The sequence below is a fragment of the Mytilus edulis genome, chromosome 6 (assembly GCF_963676685.1).
Source record: "Mytilus edulis chromosome 6, xbMytEdul2.2, whole genome shotgun sequence".
NCBI lineage: Eukaryota > Metazoa > Mollusca > Bivalvia > Mytilida > Mytilidae > Mytilus > Mytilus edulis.
Genome location: NC_092349.1, coordinates 10,636,975 through 10,656,808, shown reverse-complemented (window position 1 = coordinate 10,656,808; position 19,834 = coordinate 10,636,975). Strand labels below are relative to the sequence as shown.

The 19,834-nt window shown below is 31.5% G+C and overlaps 1 protein-coding gene across 2 annotated transcripts; it reads right to left on the bottom strand.

Moving 5' to 3' along the window:
- Window positions 1-2,302: 2,302 nt before the first annotated feature.
- On the bottom strand, window positions 2,303-6,686 carry LOC139527091 (uncharacterized). 2 transcript variants are annotated; one of them, XM_071322362.1, is made up of 3 exons: window positions 6,600-6,676; window positions 5,899-6,072; window positions 2,303-4,029 (listed from the first exon to the last, which is right to left on the bottom strand). In XM_071322362.1, the coding sequence occupies exons 2-3, from the start codon at window positions 5,908-5,910 to the stop codon at window positions 2,365-2,367; spliced, it is 1,677 nt and encodes a 558-aa protein (XP_071178463.1). In that variant the 5' UTR covers window positions 5,911-6,072; window positions 6,600-6,676; the 3' UTR covers window positions 2,303-2,364. The 2 variants fall into 2 exon arrangements, with proteins under 2 accessions (XP_071178463.1, XP_071178464.1); XM_071322363.1 differs by lacking the exon at window positions 5,899-6,072 and having other exon boundaries at window positions 6,600-6,686.
- Window positions 6,687-19,834: the final 13,148 nt, after the last annotated feature.

Genomic DNA, 19,834 nt, shown 5'->3' with positions numbered 1-19,834 from the left:
CCCCAAAAACAAATTCTGTTCTTTTAAGAAAAAAAAGTGCGACGAGTCAAGACAATAATAATCAAAACTAAGGAGTAAACAAAGACTCACAAAACTAAAGGAAATTTACATCATCAGTTATAAATAATAAATAAGAAACAATACGAAGTTCAATAAAAACCGGAAGTGAAATCAGGTGCTCCGGAAGGATAAGCATTACTTGCACCGTATACGACACCCGTCGTGTTATTTTGTTGTTCAGTTCGTTAATGATGGAAGGTTATTACGACTGAGGAAGAATATCAGAGATGCTTTCTGACACAATTTTGTCATAATGGCCAATCAGCTCATGATGGCGACCGTAATATTTCTTGAGTGATGACCTTCATTTGATTGATTCATAGTCAAGGAATAGACATGGAAGAAAACTACATCTATTTTGTGATTTTTTAGCAAAATATTGACAAATATACTCAAAATACGTCAAAAATAGATTTTGGAGAAACTTGACAAAATTTTCTTAATTTCTACCACGTTTTGACCGAGTAAACTACGAGTTCAATATTTGACTAAATGCTTAAAATGTCAAAATTTCAGAATGGTTTGTTTTGTGTGAGACTGCTACATAGTTTTCCTGCTATTCGACTGTCACATTTATTTTGTTCACATCTATTCTTTCAAGAACATTTTTTTTTAAATCCTGTCCATCACGAACGTAAAACACGTAATGTAATTGTCAAAAAGATATGAGATTGTTAATAGTTATAGCTTACGGAATCAAACACAGGGAAACAGTGTGTCTAGTGTGTTTCTTATGCATGACCCTTGGTAGCAAGACCATGTTGTACATTTCTGTATGTTACCCATGAATAGAAATATGGTCACCTTTGGTCTTCCTTTAACTGAAAGTCAAAGGTTCACCAACGTTTGACATCCGTTTTGTTCAGAGGAATGTACAATTAGAATACAAAACCTCGTGTAAAAAGAGTACCATGCTCATCATACGTTAAAAACCCTTGCAACTCTTCGATGGGCCCGTAGCTGGCTTGTTGAAAGGCATAATTTCTGTCCCTATCTGTTGTACCTGCATTGTCCCAAAGCAGTCCACATTTCCCGTAATTCGTTAAGTAACTTTTGTGTGTAACTTTACTCTTGATTTTAAGACGTATGTGCACGAACCATATTTCTACAATATATCAGTTGTTTTGTTCAAACTTCTCACTAAGTATATAAGAGGCTCATAAATGGTTAAATTAATATCAAACTTGTTGAATGTAACTCATGTAGACTTTTTTTAGGTTGCACTTTGTAAATACAACTGTTTCACCTGCCACACCTCATTAGGTGATATATTTTGTTTTGTTTACGTACCGGTTCCCAGATATGATTTCTATGTATCATCTCATGGATACATAATTTGGGAATGTTACCAGCATAAAAACACATGACAGTGGGGAAAATTAAATTCTGAGGAAGACCAAAAGTAGAACAATACAGCATTGTAGCAGATGTTCAAACTGTTAAAATCGGGGCATATAAATGCTGAAAATGTGCTGCACAGCCCTATGTTGTAACCGTCTTTTACGAAACTTCATAGTAAAAATGTCACAGCTTTAGCCACAAAGGGAGTTCATATGGGAAATGGCATTGTCCATATTCACTGAAATGCAACAAATTAACAGATTTTTTTAATATTTTTTTTTTTACAAATTCACTGAATTTATTCAGTTAAGGTGGTGCCCCAACACCTTTACTAAAATTATTTTGTCTCGTTTAATTTTCATAAAATTTTGACAAAGTATTTGATTTGAACCTTTGACAAAAATATAAAAAATTCCAAAAAATTGAACCTACCATTTTATCAGAAAAATTACACTGGTTATATAGCAGTTAGACAAACACTAATTTTGATCATTGAGAATCTTTATATTTCCTTAACAACACAACGTAATTAAAATGTTTAGCTGATTTTACAGCTATTTTATTATTCATCTTATAAATTACTGTTGAAAACGAAACTTTACGACAAAAAAGATGATTTCAGCTTTCCAATTGTGAACTTTCCATTTATATGTAGCAACATTCCAGGAGCACCTGCATACGGGGTATATATCTCCCAATTGATACGATATTCCCGTGCTATTATTTCCTATCATGATTTTCTTGATAGAGGACGACTATAGACCAGAATTTCTTTTAAACATACTTATATAATTATCATATAGTGGTTATCTTTTCAATCATCCTTTCATGCCTTAATTTTCAATACGAGACTTTGTTATACGGAACAAAAATAAAAAGCAACAAACCATATGTGTAAACGTGCTTCATTATAATCTACTAGTAAATAAATATGGATTTTCACTTAACATCAATAACGCATAATCAATATTTACAATTGTATACAAACACGGACTTGCTGTTTTTATTAATAACAAACAATTTGGTGAATTCATTGTTAAAACACATGCCATATGGACTTCTTATGCCATGATTGTCTTTGTTCAGCATTTCTTCATTGTTTTTCCAATCTGATGACATTCTCCATATAGTGCTTTCACAGTGACCACAGTAATAGATATTACCCTGTTCATCGCGTGCAATTCTTGATGTACCTGAAATGTCCTTACTGTAAACGTGCGTTCCGTCTAAATTGATACATATGAGTTCATTAAGACATCCAACATTTATCTGCTCACCACTATCATCATATGACATACGGTCAATAACACCAGATCCTTGGTGAATTGTGTTTAAAATATTCCCATTAGTGTCTAATGTTTTGATAGTACCACTTTCACCACCAACATAGATTCTGTCATGTCCAGCAGTGATACCATGACATGTAAATCCTACATTAACTGTGTCGCCCTTTATCATCTTCTTAGTGTTGATGAATTGTATAGACTTGTCGTTTGGAAGGGTTACAGCAGCTTTATCGGTACCGGGTATCACAGCAACACAAAGAGGATAACAGGAAAACGTAAACTCTGTTTCGTAATCCGTGCAGTCTCTGTAGACATAGAGTTTCGGATGTATTCCTGAATAATTAGTCAGGAGCAGTTTATTATCACCTGTGACACATATATCTTTTAGACAATAAGGGTACCATTTCCTCGATTGTAATTCTGCACCCATTTCAAACCCAGCAATTTGTTTTGTTGGTTGTGTCATGATCTGGGCCTGTTGAAATTTCTTTGTTTTGTATTGAACTTGACAAGAACTAACAGACTCTGACAATGATCCAAAACATTCAAGCTTGACATCTTTCTTTTCATCATAGGTTATTTCAATTTCTTGTGAATAAGATATCATCTGGAGGACACTAGCTTCGGCGATTTTGATATTTGTTACTTGTTGGTGCAAGGATATAAATAATTGATTATTTGACCCATGATTTTTTAGAAATTCAATTTCGATATCGTTTTCTTTTACGTTGTTCAAAACTTGTGATATTTCTTCTTTTTGTTTGCAGATTTCCATTTCGTGTTTCCGATGCAGAGATGACAATTCGGCATGAAGATCGCGTTCTACATCATCTATTTGTTTCAATAATCGAGATTTGACTGTACTGATCTGTTTGGTTATTACTGATTTAGTTTTCAAAAGTGATTGTAAGTTCGACTCTCTGTTATCGTGTAAATCATTTAAGGTTGTAACAAGATGATTAATCTGCAGCATAACGTCGGTAAATAATGCAGACTTTTTGACATCTTTCGAGGCATGTTCTAATAGCAGAACGTTTTCACATTTCCTATGACCTTTAGGAATGCAGGCTCTACAACAAACGATCTCATGAGCTGTGCAATAATAATCTGTTAGCATATCTGGATGGACGGTGCATATTTTCTTTGCAGATAGTGGGATATAAGAGGCAATAGTAGAAATATCGATAACATGGTGAGCTTTAAAAGCTTTGAACCGGTCATGTGACTTAGTGCAGTCAGTACAGAGTCTTTCTGCACAGTCGGAGCAAAAGTTTGTTGCTAGTGACGACTTATTCTCTTCTGAGCACAGATCACAAAAACTAGATGTAGCCATTTCAGCATTCTGGAGAAATAAAATAAATGAACGTTATCGTCTATGTTAAGTAAAATTGTCTAAAGTATATGAATTGTCCATTGATTTGATTTTGAATTTTAGATCGCTGTGGCGGCGACAATAAAAAAAAAAGGTCCGACTACATGAAAGTATTGAAAATTACTCTTTTTCATAGCAGTATGAAACTCACAATGCAAACCACACATCTGTTTTTTTTTATATTAGTTTAAAGTAGATTTTAGGTGAACGTCAATTTACGAACAATTCAACTAAGAAGGAAAATGAAATTAGGAAAATAATGTGTTTTTAAACATTTAATTTCAGTAAGTATGTTATGTCTGGACTGTAGTACATTTTTATCTACGAAAACAGTTATACGAATAATATTGAATGTTGCACATATGCCATTAAGTTAATACTTGACCACACGGCATATTACATATATATCTGGAGATGTGATGTCAGAAACAAACAATGTATATACTCCTCAACATATATATATACATAACATTACAAGTTCTAGTGTAAATAACTTGCAAATTCATGGAAAAGTGACTCTGGTACATTTGACGTCAACGCTTAATTTGATAAGGAAGACATGCATGTTGGAAAGTGATGATTGAAAGACACTCTTAAAAAACCTGCCTAAAAGTTGAACGGTTAAAAGCATCTCATCATTGTTATACATAGTAGTTTTTAAACTCTGTAACATTCATATTATGATAATCATCTTTAAAGCAATAACATATGGTTACATATCGTACCACGAACATGTATTCATATCAAGAAAACTTTATCTACTGATGTACAATAGCAATGTTTCAAAACTTTGTAAAATTTAACAAAATGATAACAAACTATGATGGAAATATCACATTGATATGTACATCAGTTACACAGATTCTTTTTCATCATTTTAATATGCATAGAGCATGTAGAGCATGTAAAATATAATGATGAAATCGTACTTTATACTACATACATATCATTCTTTTAGTTGAACTATATTGTCAATAGTAGGTTTTTAAGTATGAAAATTTCGGAAAGGCATTGGCTCATATCTAATTTGACTAAAAACTAGTTGCAAAATGTTTCAAATATGTCAATTACGATATATTCTGGACATCATTTTAACACCAAAACTGATTTCTCTTTCTACACAGAAGTGTCCAGATTATATCAACTTTATTATTTATCAATCAACTTAATGTAATTTTGAAACGCATGAGTATATTTTTTAATTATTTGGATTCAAGGGGAGAGGGGCGGGGGTATAATGACAGATACCAAAAGGGACATTCGATCTCATAAAATAACATTAACGGTACCAATTTTCCTGAAACAGATGCGCATTTCGACAATACATGTCTCTTCAGTGATGCTCGTGGGCAAAATATTAGAAATCCAAAGCGTATATAAAAGATGAATAGCTATAATCCAAAAGGTCCAAAAAGTATAGCCAAATCCGTGAAAGGAATCAGAGCTTTGCATTAGGGAGATACATTCCTGAATTTATGATAATTTCTAACATTTTGTAACCGCAAATTAAATAACACAAAAAGTCCGTATTTTCATGCCAGTACCGAAAATAAACTGACAATGTAATGGCATAAAACGAAATAGTCCAAAAGATAATTAAAAATATACAAAATACAACAGACATGTAAGAACTAAGGATTGTGTAACAAGAACCCGACCAAAAACTATATGCAGGAGCTTCAAAGGGGTAAAAAGATCTTTATCCATGTACCACATACATATAAGAAGTAGAAATCCGGTAGGTCATATTCGGGGGAAACGAAAACAGGAATGTGGTTACCACTATTGGAACATATCCATTGTCCTATGTGAAACAGATATTGATAACAGTTAACTTACTAGTGTCACCATAAGCCAGGAATTTTCCGGGTGACCGATGCTGGTTTCTATGAGCTTCTCGTTATTCTATATTTCCTTAAAAGGATGATTTTCTAACATTTGGTTAGGATTTCTTTCGCCTGCTGTCGATTTAGTTCGAAATAACATCTCCTTTCCATTATCAAATTAATAAACCTGTACAAGTATACCTTATATCATTCAAACATTTTTGTATTTAATTTCTCGTCAATCTAGATTTAATATCATACACTATAATAATTACACTCTCTGACGTCTTAATGTATAAATATTCTGAATGTAGCCTTCCCTTTCTATGTGGATTCCATTTTTTTACACTCTGAAGAAATAATATTGAACTATTTAATCGATTCACCTTTTCCCTACAGTGATTTATTGTTATGATCTACATACATTTTCAGAAAACGACAAAAACATTACTTATTTGAAACCAAGTACAGATTTCTAAAATCGTGTGTCAGATTTTTGTACAAAACAGTTCTAATAACTACAATGAAATTAATACATGAATGAACATTACTTCTTCAAATATTTCATTATTTCGATTTCAAACTGCGCCTTGCTTATGTTTGTGTGACATGAACAACAAATAACAACAAACAACAATACTATGACAGTAAAATGAATACAAAACGACACAATGTTTTCTTAAACGTGCAGAAGTTTTAGATAAGAATACTTACAAAGTCTGATGACAAAGTGTAAATGTATATCAAACTGGAGTGATAAAAACCTACCAAGTACTAATAATAGAAATGACTGATTATCAAAGGTCAGTCAATATAAATGTACGGAAATCCGCACAAAATTATCAAGTACGTTACTTCCTTGAAAAATGTATGTCTATCTTCACCTATTTATATATAGATTGTTCATGTTGTTTTTTATTCAGCAATTTATGAAAATCTAAAAATTAATCCAAATCAAGTTTCTTCGCCCTTTGTATTTTTTATGTTATAGATAATGTATATTATAAGGTTTTGCTTGTCAGGATTGTTCAAATTAAAGACCGACGGTAGAGAAGTTTTTCTTTTGGTAATCCTGAAACCACGATGTGTGTTCTTCGACAAAAAGATCTTAAAGGTACCAGGGTTATGATTTAGTACGCCCTACAACTCTTTTATAATGTAAAATAAACTCATTAATTAATCTAGATATAAACGTTAAAAATCATTATTTAGACACAATTCAGATATAAATGTAACTGCATGAAGTAAGACACAAATAGATTGATTCCACCCGATTACGGTGAATAATAAATATACGTCACTTTAAAGGCAATGTATTATACAAACTTAGTTGAATGAAGGGGTTTTATGTTAATATTTTCTATATGTTATGACGTTTTTTATCGCGGAAAAGTGATTATTCTGTCATTTATTTAAACGAATGAACTATTCAGTATATTTTTTTTTGCAAGGGAACAGAGAATCAGGATTTAATTCTATTCTCCCCCTGAATCCATTGTGAGATACATGGCTGTTATTAAACGGAATATAAGATTATTTTATCAGTTGATCATGACTCAGCACAGTCACAAGAGAGTATGTCTCCAGTCTGGGCAATATTACTTTCTTCAGATGATGGATTATATAAACTAGCTGTAACTATTTTCTTCTTCTTCTATATTTGTTTCCTTCTAATTATGGAACACCTCATCAACAGTTATTATCCAAGTGGGCAATAAATTAAATCACTTAAATAGTGGGCACTAAAATGTCTACTATTTCTAGAAGTATGAAAAATGTATCGTTGTCGGAGATAAATGATACAGAAACACGAAACAGATACAGTTTAGTTGACCTCATATCTTCACTTACATCTAGAAATTGACAATGAGGGTCGGTCAAAAACAAATCTATATAACAAAAGAGATAATTTTAGCTTCGCAATTGTAAACTTTCCATTTCTATGCAGCAACATTCCAGCAGCACCTGCATTCCAGTTATGTTTCTCCCAATTGATACGATATTCCCGTGATTGTATTTTCTATCATGATTTCCTTGATAGAGGGTTGCTGCTCACAAAGAAACTATTAAACCAAGAGTTTCAAATGGTGAAGTTGTAATCATCCCTTCGAAAATTTTACGGACGCCATCACGAGTTGGTTCCCTGTTCCCCGTTCTGGAATAACCGTTGCACAGATGATATCGGAAAATTATTATCAAATATAATCAGGTAAACATTACTGATGATTTTAATCAAGACAAATAAACAAATAAGCAAAAATTGAGTACAGGACTATCAAATTATCATGAAATATTTGCATATCTGTTAATCATAGAATCACGAAAAAATGGCCAAGTAATTACATAATTAAAAACCTAATGAGGATGCTCAATATTCAACTACTCAATGAATAAACTTTTCCCATACAGTGATTAGCTACACACAATTAAATATCAAGACTAATGTGTCGAATTTTATGGTTTTAACCATTTATCCATTCTATTAACAAAAACTAATCAAAGCGTTCAAATAGATTTTTTTTCGAAATTGTACTTTCTATTTTAACCCATAGTATATATCTAGCTATATATAAAACTCGTCTAACCATCAACCCAACAATGTTAGATCTGTAAATATATATATGTTAAATGATCTTATATATCAGTGACCGCTGTAGACGGTAAAAGTTAGATTTGATAGAGAATGGAAAATACAAGTTATTTATGGTATATTTATGTTCATAATATACCGAAAAACGCGACAAATAAAAATAAAACAAAACAAAAATATGACGGATTTTGGTAAAAAGTGGGAAGGCTTAACAAATTGTGCTGTCCCAAAGTAAATATGTTTTTTTTACTTTTGGGAATAAAGGAGAGAAAAAGTAATATGAAATTATCTAATCAAATCGTCATCCCGGCAAGTAATTCAGGATATTTTTCCAACTGTATGTAAATCGAAATTAACAGAATGCATTGTATTGAAGTGGGTACAATGCATCTTCAATGGTTCAATTGTGAAAAGAAAGCAGATAAAAAAAAGTAAATAACAACTATCGGATAACATGATTCAGATGTCGCCAATACATTTAAGTCTTTCATGTATTATTTATATATTTTTTTTAATTTGGCCTTTATATATATTCAGTAAAGCTTTCGAAATTAAATACGAAACCTCCAAGTTATCAATATATTTATGAAATAACATAACTAGTTAGACATCAGCCATGGCCTAGTCGTAAATATTCTTTGCAATAACATGAACATGTTTAACTAACATATCAACTGTCAAGAATTTCTTGTAAAACGATATGTTTACTCCGGATCTTATGTTTTTTTTTACACAACTGTATAAGGTAAAGATTGGACAAAGTTGAGCATCAACAAAGTACAACGGTTTAATTATGAAAAGAGAACAGATAGAAATAAAAAAGTAGATATAAGAGCTATCGAATAACATGATTCAGATGTCGCAAATATATTGAAATCTTTCATGTTTTATGTTATAGATTTGTAATTGGGTCTTATTCATGTTATACATATTTGCTGTTTTGTTTCAAAATTTAAAGCAAAATTGAAAAATTATCCACATAGGTAGGCAATATAATAAATTGTTATAAATAAGCCACGGACTTACCGTAAAGATATTTTGCATTAAGATGAACATGATTTTAATTCATATTTGAAATGTCAAGAATTACTTGAAACACAACATGTTTGCTCTGGATATTATGATGCGATGTATAAAGTTATGACTTGAGGAAGTTGAGTACCCACAAACTATGTCATAGTGCTTCAATATGTGCGTATAGTGTCGCAAATAACCATGTTAATGTTGTGATGTTTTATCAAGTTTTATTTTGCATAACATTTTATTTTTTAATCTTTAAAATCTTATATGATTTTATATTTGGCGAAAAGCGCATCAGAACTGTATGCGCCGAATTAGAATAAAAGAGGGACGAAAGATACCAAAGGGACAGTCAAACTCATAAATCTAAAATAAACTGACAACGCAATGGCTAAAAATGAAAAAGACAAACAGACAAACAATCGTACACATGACACAACATAGAAAACTAAAAAATAAACAATAAAAGTTTTACTTATAAGTTGTATCACTGGCGATCATACACCATCTTATTTATGTAAAGATATGATGTCACAACTAACAATTTAGAACTGTTGTGCCTACAACATATCAAGCGATTCATTTATTAATAAATTTTAGGTAATTTTGAAAGAATTTCACTTTTTCGCAAGTTAAGCGATTAAGAGCTGGATACACTTATCTCGAGATGAATACCGCTTGCTTACCTTAAATGTCTGTTTTGTTGTAAAGACAACTACATACATCTCCTGTTTGTCGGCCTAAGTTTCGATATCTTTTTGTCTTTTTTTAAATTTCGACGTTAAACAATCTTACTCTGGTAGCGTTTAACATGAACCCTTCTCCTCGTCACTTAACAAGTAGACCCACATGTTCATAGTTCGAAACATATATGCGGACTGTGAATGGGCCATTTTCTGATATTGTCAAATTTAGAAATTGCAAAATTTAATGAAATTTTCTAATCCAAACAACCCTTATCATAAGCATATCAAAACACATAGTACTGATGGGAAAAAAATATAAAAGAGTTATCTTGATAATGTCATACAAGAGAATATATACAAAAAAGAACATCAAGTATTTCTTCACGTGTTGGTTTATTTTCGTCTTTTTTGGTAACATGAACCGTATATAAACAATATATCACAATTTTAAGACTGTCTTGTTACCTTTTTTGTCTATTCTGTTACCAATGGCAGTTGGTAAATTGAAAGGATTAAGATGTTGTAGAAACATTCAGAAAACCAAATATTTTATTATGCGTAAAACTATATTTAAACAAGATCGTTTCTGTCAAATATTGTCATGTTACAATACTGTAACCGTGTTAACAGGATAGAAATAATATGAAAGACACATTTTGTCAATTATGAATGCTATTGTAAAATAACTACTACCTTTAAAGAAGAAATCAGATTTGTCTGCTGTTTTTCGTTTTTTAATATTTTCAATCAATAAATATTCCTGATTTTCTTTAGAACTTAGATAAATGATATGAAAATGTTTTGTAGTGTATCAGTAACATATCATGAATACAACAAATGTGTTTGAACGCATGCGGAAGAATCGATCTGCTAAATATATATTTACTGTTACACAAATATAAATTTAATATATAACAACAAACCAGATTATACTGATACCAAATGATTATATCACTACAATATAATAATTAATACGATGAGGTTGAATCCACTGTGATTTATTCTTCATCCACAAAGGAAATTGTCTCAAAATAAAAACATATATCTATGTGACTTAAATAAATTCAGTTATAGATATATGGGTTTTTTTTCTTGGACAAGTGCTTGTGACCATCCATAAGAACTTCAGGTCATCCGGTGTTCAGTACATCAGTTATTTGATTATACGAATAATTTTGGTGTTAATAGTAAATATGTTGGTAACAGCATAGACATGACAAAAGGGTACCAACACATGTTTTGACATATGACTTGAATTTTCATTTCTTTACAATGAAAAGTAAGAAACGTGTTTTGTTATATTTTTAGAACACGTTGTGCGTTTGATTTTATCCCTGAATGGTTCCATATTCATAAGGAGAAATAATTCAGAGGTTGATTTATAAGCGGTGACAGGATAGACATATGTTTCATGCACGACAATTGAATTTTATTTGTAGTTGAAGATATGTTTTTAGCATAATGGAAAAAAAAAGTTGTCAAAGTCATTTATAATCAAATTTGCACAAATCAGTAGAAACAAAGTTTATAAATCAATGTACATGATAACGGCCAGATGAAATCGTTAAACAGATTGAAGGTCCATTTCTGGTGTGTCATAGACGAGTTAAAATCTATAGACTCTGATCGGATAGACTTATAGATACAGTGATTGGGATCAGAGTCTGCCAGACACGTTTTTACCACAAAAGAATCGAGCGTCAAAAGTCAATCTACCGTTTCCTTACAATATAAAAATAAACATATAGTAAATATAAACAGATTCTTCTGGAGTTGTTTTAAGAATTTTCCAATAAGTATATAATTTTTGAATATACCATCTATTCCACAAACGTAGAAATAATTTATGTGGTATACGCCTAGTAATACTAATATTGGATAGAACGGTTTTGAAGTACAAGGGTAACATAAGATGGGAAAGGTGACGGTTTTAAGTAATCGAAGTGACTAGAAGAAAAGTGTTGTTATATTGATAGGAATGAAGATTTGGCATTTAATTCAGGGGTCTGCTTCATTTGTACTAACCATGATATTTTTTTATTGTTTGATAATATGTAAGGCTAGTGTATATTTAAGGTTGCTCGTTATATACATTGTGGAATTGTGCTATCGTAAATTTCTGTATTCTTGTCTTTCGTTTTTGCTAATGTATTTGTCTATATGTATGTTAGTGTTTCTTTGTTGACATATTTGATTGTAGTGATTACAATTATAATACAATACTGCTGCTTTCCAGTTTTTGACATCTTTAGCTATCATGTCAGTTTTTTTCACCAATTGTTGCCAATATAATAGAATGTGATACGATTGTCATACACCTGAGATATTTAGCTAGCTATAAATGGAGGAGTAATCCACCATTTTCAAAGCGATAAAATGTCCATACCAAGTCAGGACTATAATTGTTATCCAATTGTTTGAATTATTTTGAGCTTTTAATTTTGCCATTTGATGATGAACTTTTCCACGGAGTTTGGTATATATTTTTAAAACTTTTTTCAAGGAAATGTAATAAATAGTTATCAAAGATACCAGGCTTATACATTTGATACGCCAGACGCGCGTTTCGTATACATAAGACTCATCAGTGACACTCAGATCAAAATAGTAAAAAGCAAAACAAGCATTGAGGACCGAACATTCCAAATATTTGTGCCAAATACGCTAAGGTAATCTATGTCTGGGATTAGAAAATCCATAATATTTCGAATAACTCTTACTTTTGCATTCAGTTAATTCATATAAAAAATGACCATGCAATTGATAGTCATGTCAATACCGACGTGTTGACTACTGGGCTGATGTTACCCTCGAAGACGAAACTTTCGCCAGCAGTGGCATTGACCCAGTGGCATCAAAGGAAATGTTTACTGCTTTGAAGTTTTGCGCACAGGGAATCTGATTAATCAATAAGTGATGGTCTTTTCTTCACAGTAAATGATTGTTGAATACTTTATATATTTTAATTGATCAACATACTTTTCGATGTTTTCTTTGAAAAAAAACACTTCACTGCACTCATCAATTAGCGCTATTCACATTCGTATTTTTGATGTACTCGTCGAGGAGTGTTGGTCCGGTCTATATTATGTTTGTTTTAATTGTTGTTTATTAAAACTATATTTGCGTTTGAAACTACTTATAAAAATCAATTTATAGTACATAGTCAATCTATAAATATAAATCTCTAATCCATAAAATCAATAACAAAAAATCAAATAATAACTTCATATAAAAAAATATATGTGGTATGATTGTCAATGAGTCAAACCTCTTCAAGAGACCAAATGACACAGAAATTTACAACTATTGGTCACCGTACAGCCTTCAATAATGAGCAAAGTCCATACCGCATAGTCGGCTTTAAAAGGACCCGAAATAACAAAATTAATGTAAAACAATTCAAACGAGAAAACTTACAGCCGAATTAATGTACAATAAATGAACGAAAAACAAATATGTAACCCATAAAAATAAACGAAAGCCACTGAATTACAGGCTTCTGACTTGGGATAGGTACATACATACAGAGTGTGGCGGGGTTAAACATGGTAGCAGGATTCCAACCCTCCCCCTGAATTATGACAGTTGTGTAAAAGTACAATATAGGAACGAACTATAAACGTCAGTTGGAAAAAGAGTAGCTCATTAGATGGATACAAATAGAAATACATCTAACAAAAACTCAGAGTGGGCATGGCCGGTTATATCCTTGAATATCAAAAAAATTATGATTGTAATAAACACAGTAAAAAACATAACTGAATGTTTCTTTATTTGAATCTTCATTATTCTTTATCTTTAGTTATTCATATAAGCTATCAAATACATTGCGCTGTTTTTCTTATATATAATCTTATGTCCGCTCGCCTTCAATATAGAAATCATGGGAATGTTTTTGACGAGGCTTTGTATAAGCGAAACCTTTCTATCTTGGATCTCCGTAAATCTTATTTCAGTCGATAATAGTTATCAAAGGTAACAGGATTATAATTTAGTACGCCAGACGCGCGTTTCGTCTACATAAGACTCATCAGTGACGCTCATATCAAAATAGTTATAACCCGAACAAATACAAAGTTGAAGAGCATTGAGGATCCAAAATTCCAAAAAGTTGTGCCAAATACGGCTAAGGTATTCTATGCCTGGGATAAGAAAATCCTTAGTTTTTCAAAAAGTTCAAAGTTTTGTAAACAGAAAATTTATAAAAATGACCACATGATTGATATTCATGTCAACACCGAAGTGCTGACTACTGGGCTGGTGATGCCCTCGAGGGATAAATCATACATTATTACATTCTAAACCAAATTTAGTGACGAATATTTATCTTTTATTCAAAACCTGCTGCACAACCTTTCATATTTGTTGTCCTTTTACGTTAAATACGCGTTCACCTGACATTAAAAATTTACGTGTGCATTTGATTTTAGAAGTTTATCTATGAATATGGCAACGTTGACCAGCATACATTAGCTATATTTGCCTCTTAGTTCAATCTGTCTCATGCAAACGTTGCACACTTCTATCTACTTGCAACAAGTTGCAGACATGAATTCATGTTCTATTCAAACATAACGTGTAGTCATAATATAAAAGCACAAGCACAAGCTCGCCAATGACATGAATGAATAGAGGTTTGATGGAAACAAAGCTCCAATTTGTGCAACAGGTTGATACATACATGATCATACATACAATTGTTGTGTTACTCCAGGTTTCATATATAGTGTTTATCAAACGAATTTTTGTGTTTTCGAAATCTGCGTTTTTGGAATTTCCTGTCATTTATATAGGGAAAACTGACCACTTTGTAAAGACCAAACCAAGTAAATAACCGCAATATTAAAAAAAAAGATGTGGTACGATTGCAATGAAATAAATATCCACAAAGGATATAGGAAATTAATATATTAACTTTATTTGAATTATAATATTATTTTTCCTGTATTTCAATTTGCGTATCCAGTGCAGGGAATCTCGTTAGGAAATGTAGTTATTATGAGAAGTTAGTATGTATAAAGAAATCTGAGAATTGTATTCTAATTAGATTGGCAATCAGGCAATAGTTGAAGACTGAACATGTTCTTTCAAATTACTTTTGGTCATATCTTTTGTGCTATGCTGTCGCGTTTGCGTCATCACTTTTTTCGATTTCTTATGCAAACTCTCTTATAATCTTGATTTATCAGGTGTCAAATATCTTATATTATCGTCCTTCCGTACGCCGATATGACCCTGCTCTATCGATCCGTAATTTTCGTATCAAGGCTTCAAAACGAGACCAGGCATTATCAGCAACGTCACAATGTGAAAGTAGAAGTTATCAACGACGTCACAATCCGAGAGGAGAGGTTATCAAGCGTGCTTTCGTCAAAAGTAACACTGTCTTATGAAGAGGGAAAAAACAATTAATAGAACGATAAACAGATAATCAGGTTTTCCTCATACATATATCGAAAAATATCAATGTGTAGAAACCCCGATAATCTATTCATACCTGTTAGTACTAATACAAAATCTGGTTATCAAGTATTTTAAAAAGTAAGATACAAACTATAGAGGGTAATGAGACGGAAATGATTAAATAATTCTGCCCGGCATTTATTATAGCATTCACGAACTTGTCACTTCTTAGAAATAAAAAGGTATTTGACCATAACAGGAAATATAGTTTTTTTGTGGTAAGTTTGTTTTACCTGCCAACACATTAGCTTGATATACATCATATAATAATAAAGTTATTAAAATTTAACTGAGTGTAAATGGATCACAAAATTGTTTTTAGTATCTGAAAAATCAAACTTGGCGTATACATAATGCATAAAGTATAAAGTCTAGGCCAGGTCCTTAGTGACCAACTGTTACAGATGCTACTTATATACTTAAGGATGTACTTACTTGAAAGTGAATTTTAAAAATCAAGAAATTAAAATTGATAGGTTGAAAGAGCATCTCTTAAGGAACAAAATAAGCTAAAAATCTTGATTTGTTATGGAGCTCCTTTTGAGATAATTGAATTTTTTAAAACGGCGGGAAAAAAGTTGTTACTGAGGTTTGACCTTTAATGTAAAACTTCATATTTATAAGGAAAGGTTAACATACTGTTTTCTTAGGAACTGCTTCATGATATATCCCTCATATAAGTTATAACTTTATAGATTACTAATTGCAAATAAAGTCAAATGTAATAATAATTAAAAAAAACCATGAACAGACTTACTATTACCGTAATTGAACAAACAACATCATTAATAATCTAATGGTTTCTATGTTAAATTCGGAAATTTCATTTCAAAAGCATTTATGGCTGTTTGTAAGTAATAAAACACGTACTTCTGATCCGAACTACATGGAAAAATATGTCGTCCGATTATAGTGTCATACATTTTTTTAATTATTCAAATTATCACCTATGATGATTTCCTTGATAGAGGGTTGCTGCCCACAAGGAAGCTATTAAACCAAGATTTTGAAATGTAGATGTTAGTATCATCCGTTCGTGAATTTTACAAACGCCATTACGTGTTGGTTGACCGTTATCAAATAACCGTTTCACAGATGATATCGGATATCTTTCTTATGTCGTATCTACAATGTCCTTCCCTTTTCAAGAGTGTGATTACCGAATAAGACCATTTATCTGGTTTGTTACTAAAGGATTCAAGGAGCCTGTGTCGCTCACCTGATATGTTTTATATACAATTCATACATGGAATAATGCGACCGTTATACTGTTGAAAGATTGGCCTTTACTTATATACACTATTTTACTTTTGAAATGTATAGATTCAGGACTTTAAATCTATGTAAATATGAATTCCTTGGTGGATTCACAATTGGCCATTCAAATAAGATTAGAAATGAATTACTTATATATGAGATCTAGAACATAATCTAAATCTATATAAGTTTATGAAAGAACAATGCAGACATTAAATAAAGGCAACAGTAGTATACCGCTGTTCGAAATTCATTAATCTATAGAGATTCAAATTAAAAATGGCAGATGTTGGGTGAGTATTTAAAGAATTAAGAAGTTTTTTTCTAGCGGTTATTCACGAAATAACCTACGCAAGCTACATATGTATAACGATATTTGAGTACAGGGAGTAAAAAAGAACAGCCATACACACAGCATACTTACCCTCGCTTCAGTTTTTTAATGACCGTATTTGTCCTATTAGAATCGAAATAATTCATGGAAGCCATAGATTGTTGGAAATTTACACATGGCCTAGGCCATGATATTCGTCAATTTTATCTCTCGCTAACGGTCAGGATAAAATTCGAATATCATGGCCCAGGCCATGTGTAAATTTCCAACAATCTATGGCTTCCATGAATTATTTCTTAAACAAGACCGGAACACTCACTAAAAGATGGATTTGTAAGGTTGCGGAAGATATCAATACAGTCCGACAGTGAAATGAAAAAAAATTGCTGGATGGTTTTGTCTCCATTTTTTCATTATAAATTTGTTAACGAATTCCGCTTTATATTGTGTAGTCGATATTTCAAAATAATGAAGAAAAATCTTGACATAACTGTATTGTTATTAATTATCTTTAGAATATTTAAGTACATTAGAAACTGGTTGTACATAGATCATAACAATTTATCTTAACGTCTTATTATACTGTAGTACACATAGTGTTGACAACTTTAATAAGATATTTTGTCGAAGATCTTCGTGACATGGCTTTATATCGTATACCGAACAATAATTGAATATGAATTTTCCACTAAGGAAATGAAACTTTAACATAATCCTTGTTAATATTTGAAATATATAAGAAATTATAATTTGCCAAAGAGAAAATTAAAAATAGGGAGATTAACGGATATACGGAGGTGCAATGCACCAAGTTCATGTCAATTTAACAGTTGAGTTCTTGTCTATCAGTTCATTTCAATATTTCTAAAACCTATATTCCGAAGTATAGCGAACACTTGGTTACAATTTAATTAAAAAAGTAACACTAAGAAACTATCAGTTTATGACACGTTGAAAAGTCATCCATAATGCATTGTTCATCGTATTAAATATCCGGACAGTATAAGTATATACGCATAATGCCATGACCATACTCGTATGGTCCAAAACATTGATACTTATTTATAATCATTCAGATAATATTGTTCTGCCTTTCTCTGTTCCAATAAGATATTTTAACATTACATTTGCAAATCATTAATTTCCTGCGCAAAATAAAACAAAAGATTTATTTGATTTACAGGTATTATTATTTATGAGTGGCTTCAATCTAAGTCATTACTAGTAGTACAACTTCAAAATTTATTTGATGTTACTGATTCCAAAATATGGTCATATTAAGAAGGTTGCAACAACACTCTTATTCGAGGGAAATGATTACCGAAATTGACAAGGCTAAAATGATAGATTATTTCTATTGACAACACATTTGATATAAGTTACATTTATATGACTGGTTTTATTATTCTTATCAAGCAGTCTCCATAAACAAGGATTTGCTGAAAAAGATCCAGTATTATCCTTCAACTTTACTATCTGCTGAATACCAGTAAATGCTGTCTTGTCACTGAATAGAAGTTCGGTGACTATGTTGACTAAATACGTCTGATGAAATTGAAAGAGATATATACTATTAGCTAATAGAAGGTATGGTAGGAGTGCCAATGACACAACTCTCCTTCCAAATCACAATTTGTAAAAGTAAACCATTATAGGTCAAAGTACGGCCTTTGCTCACACCGTACAAGAAGCTATAAGGAGCCCAAGAATGACTTGTGTAAAACCATTCAAACAGGACAACGAATTGTTTAATCTATATAAAAAAATTGAGAAACACATATAAACCACATCAACAAACTACAACCACTGACCAGGTGGTTCCTGACTTAGGACAGGTTCATTCTAATGAAACAACTGATAGATGTTTTACAATTCTATTGGGTTGATAGAAATCATTAGACATGGACTAATTCAGTTAATTTTTTATTTAAATGCAAGAAAGGACAAATAACCCTGCAAATATACAATCTAATTCAAATTAAATCCTTGAAATGTTCCATTCTGATATGTCATGCATCATATCCGAGCGGGAGCAGTTGACGGATTTAATTTTAATTACAAGGCTAAATTTACATCCAGTGATGAATAACCATATCAACTAAATAGGTGAATAGTCTATTCATCTTTTTCATTTGTAAACATGTTATCTCCCATTATAGCAAAATTGAAATGGCTTAATCAATCAAAAGACATATTAAAACAAACAGATGAATACATACTGAACGAATGAATTTGATCTATGACACAACTTAAATACGAAATCAAAAAAATAAGGGGTCAGATGTTTCAAAAAACAGCAATAACTTTGAACAAAATACCGCCAAATGGAATAATGTACACAGATAAATGAACATAACAATTTTATTGTAAGGTATAGAGTAATGGAGAACGGAAATGACTTTTTTAATGAAAGTATCTCTCTTTGATGTTGGCTTCAGTAACTGCATCAATTCTCATCTTAATATGATAAATATTATGTTCGTACTTGTGTTCTTTCTATTTGTTATCAAGTGTATTTATTTACCTTAAGAAATTTTCCTGTACAGATTTTTGTGTATGATCTTTTACTTTTGTGTCGTAAAACAATCGAGTCGAC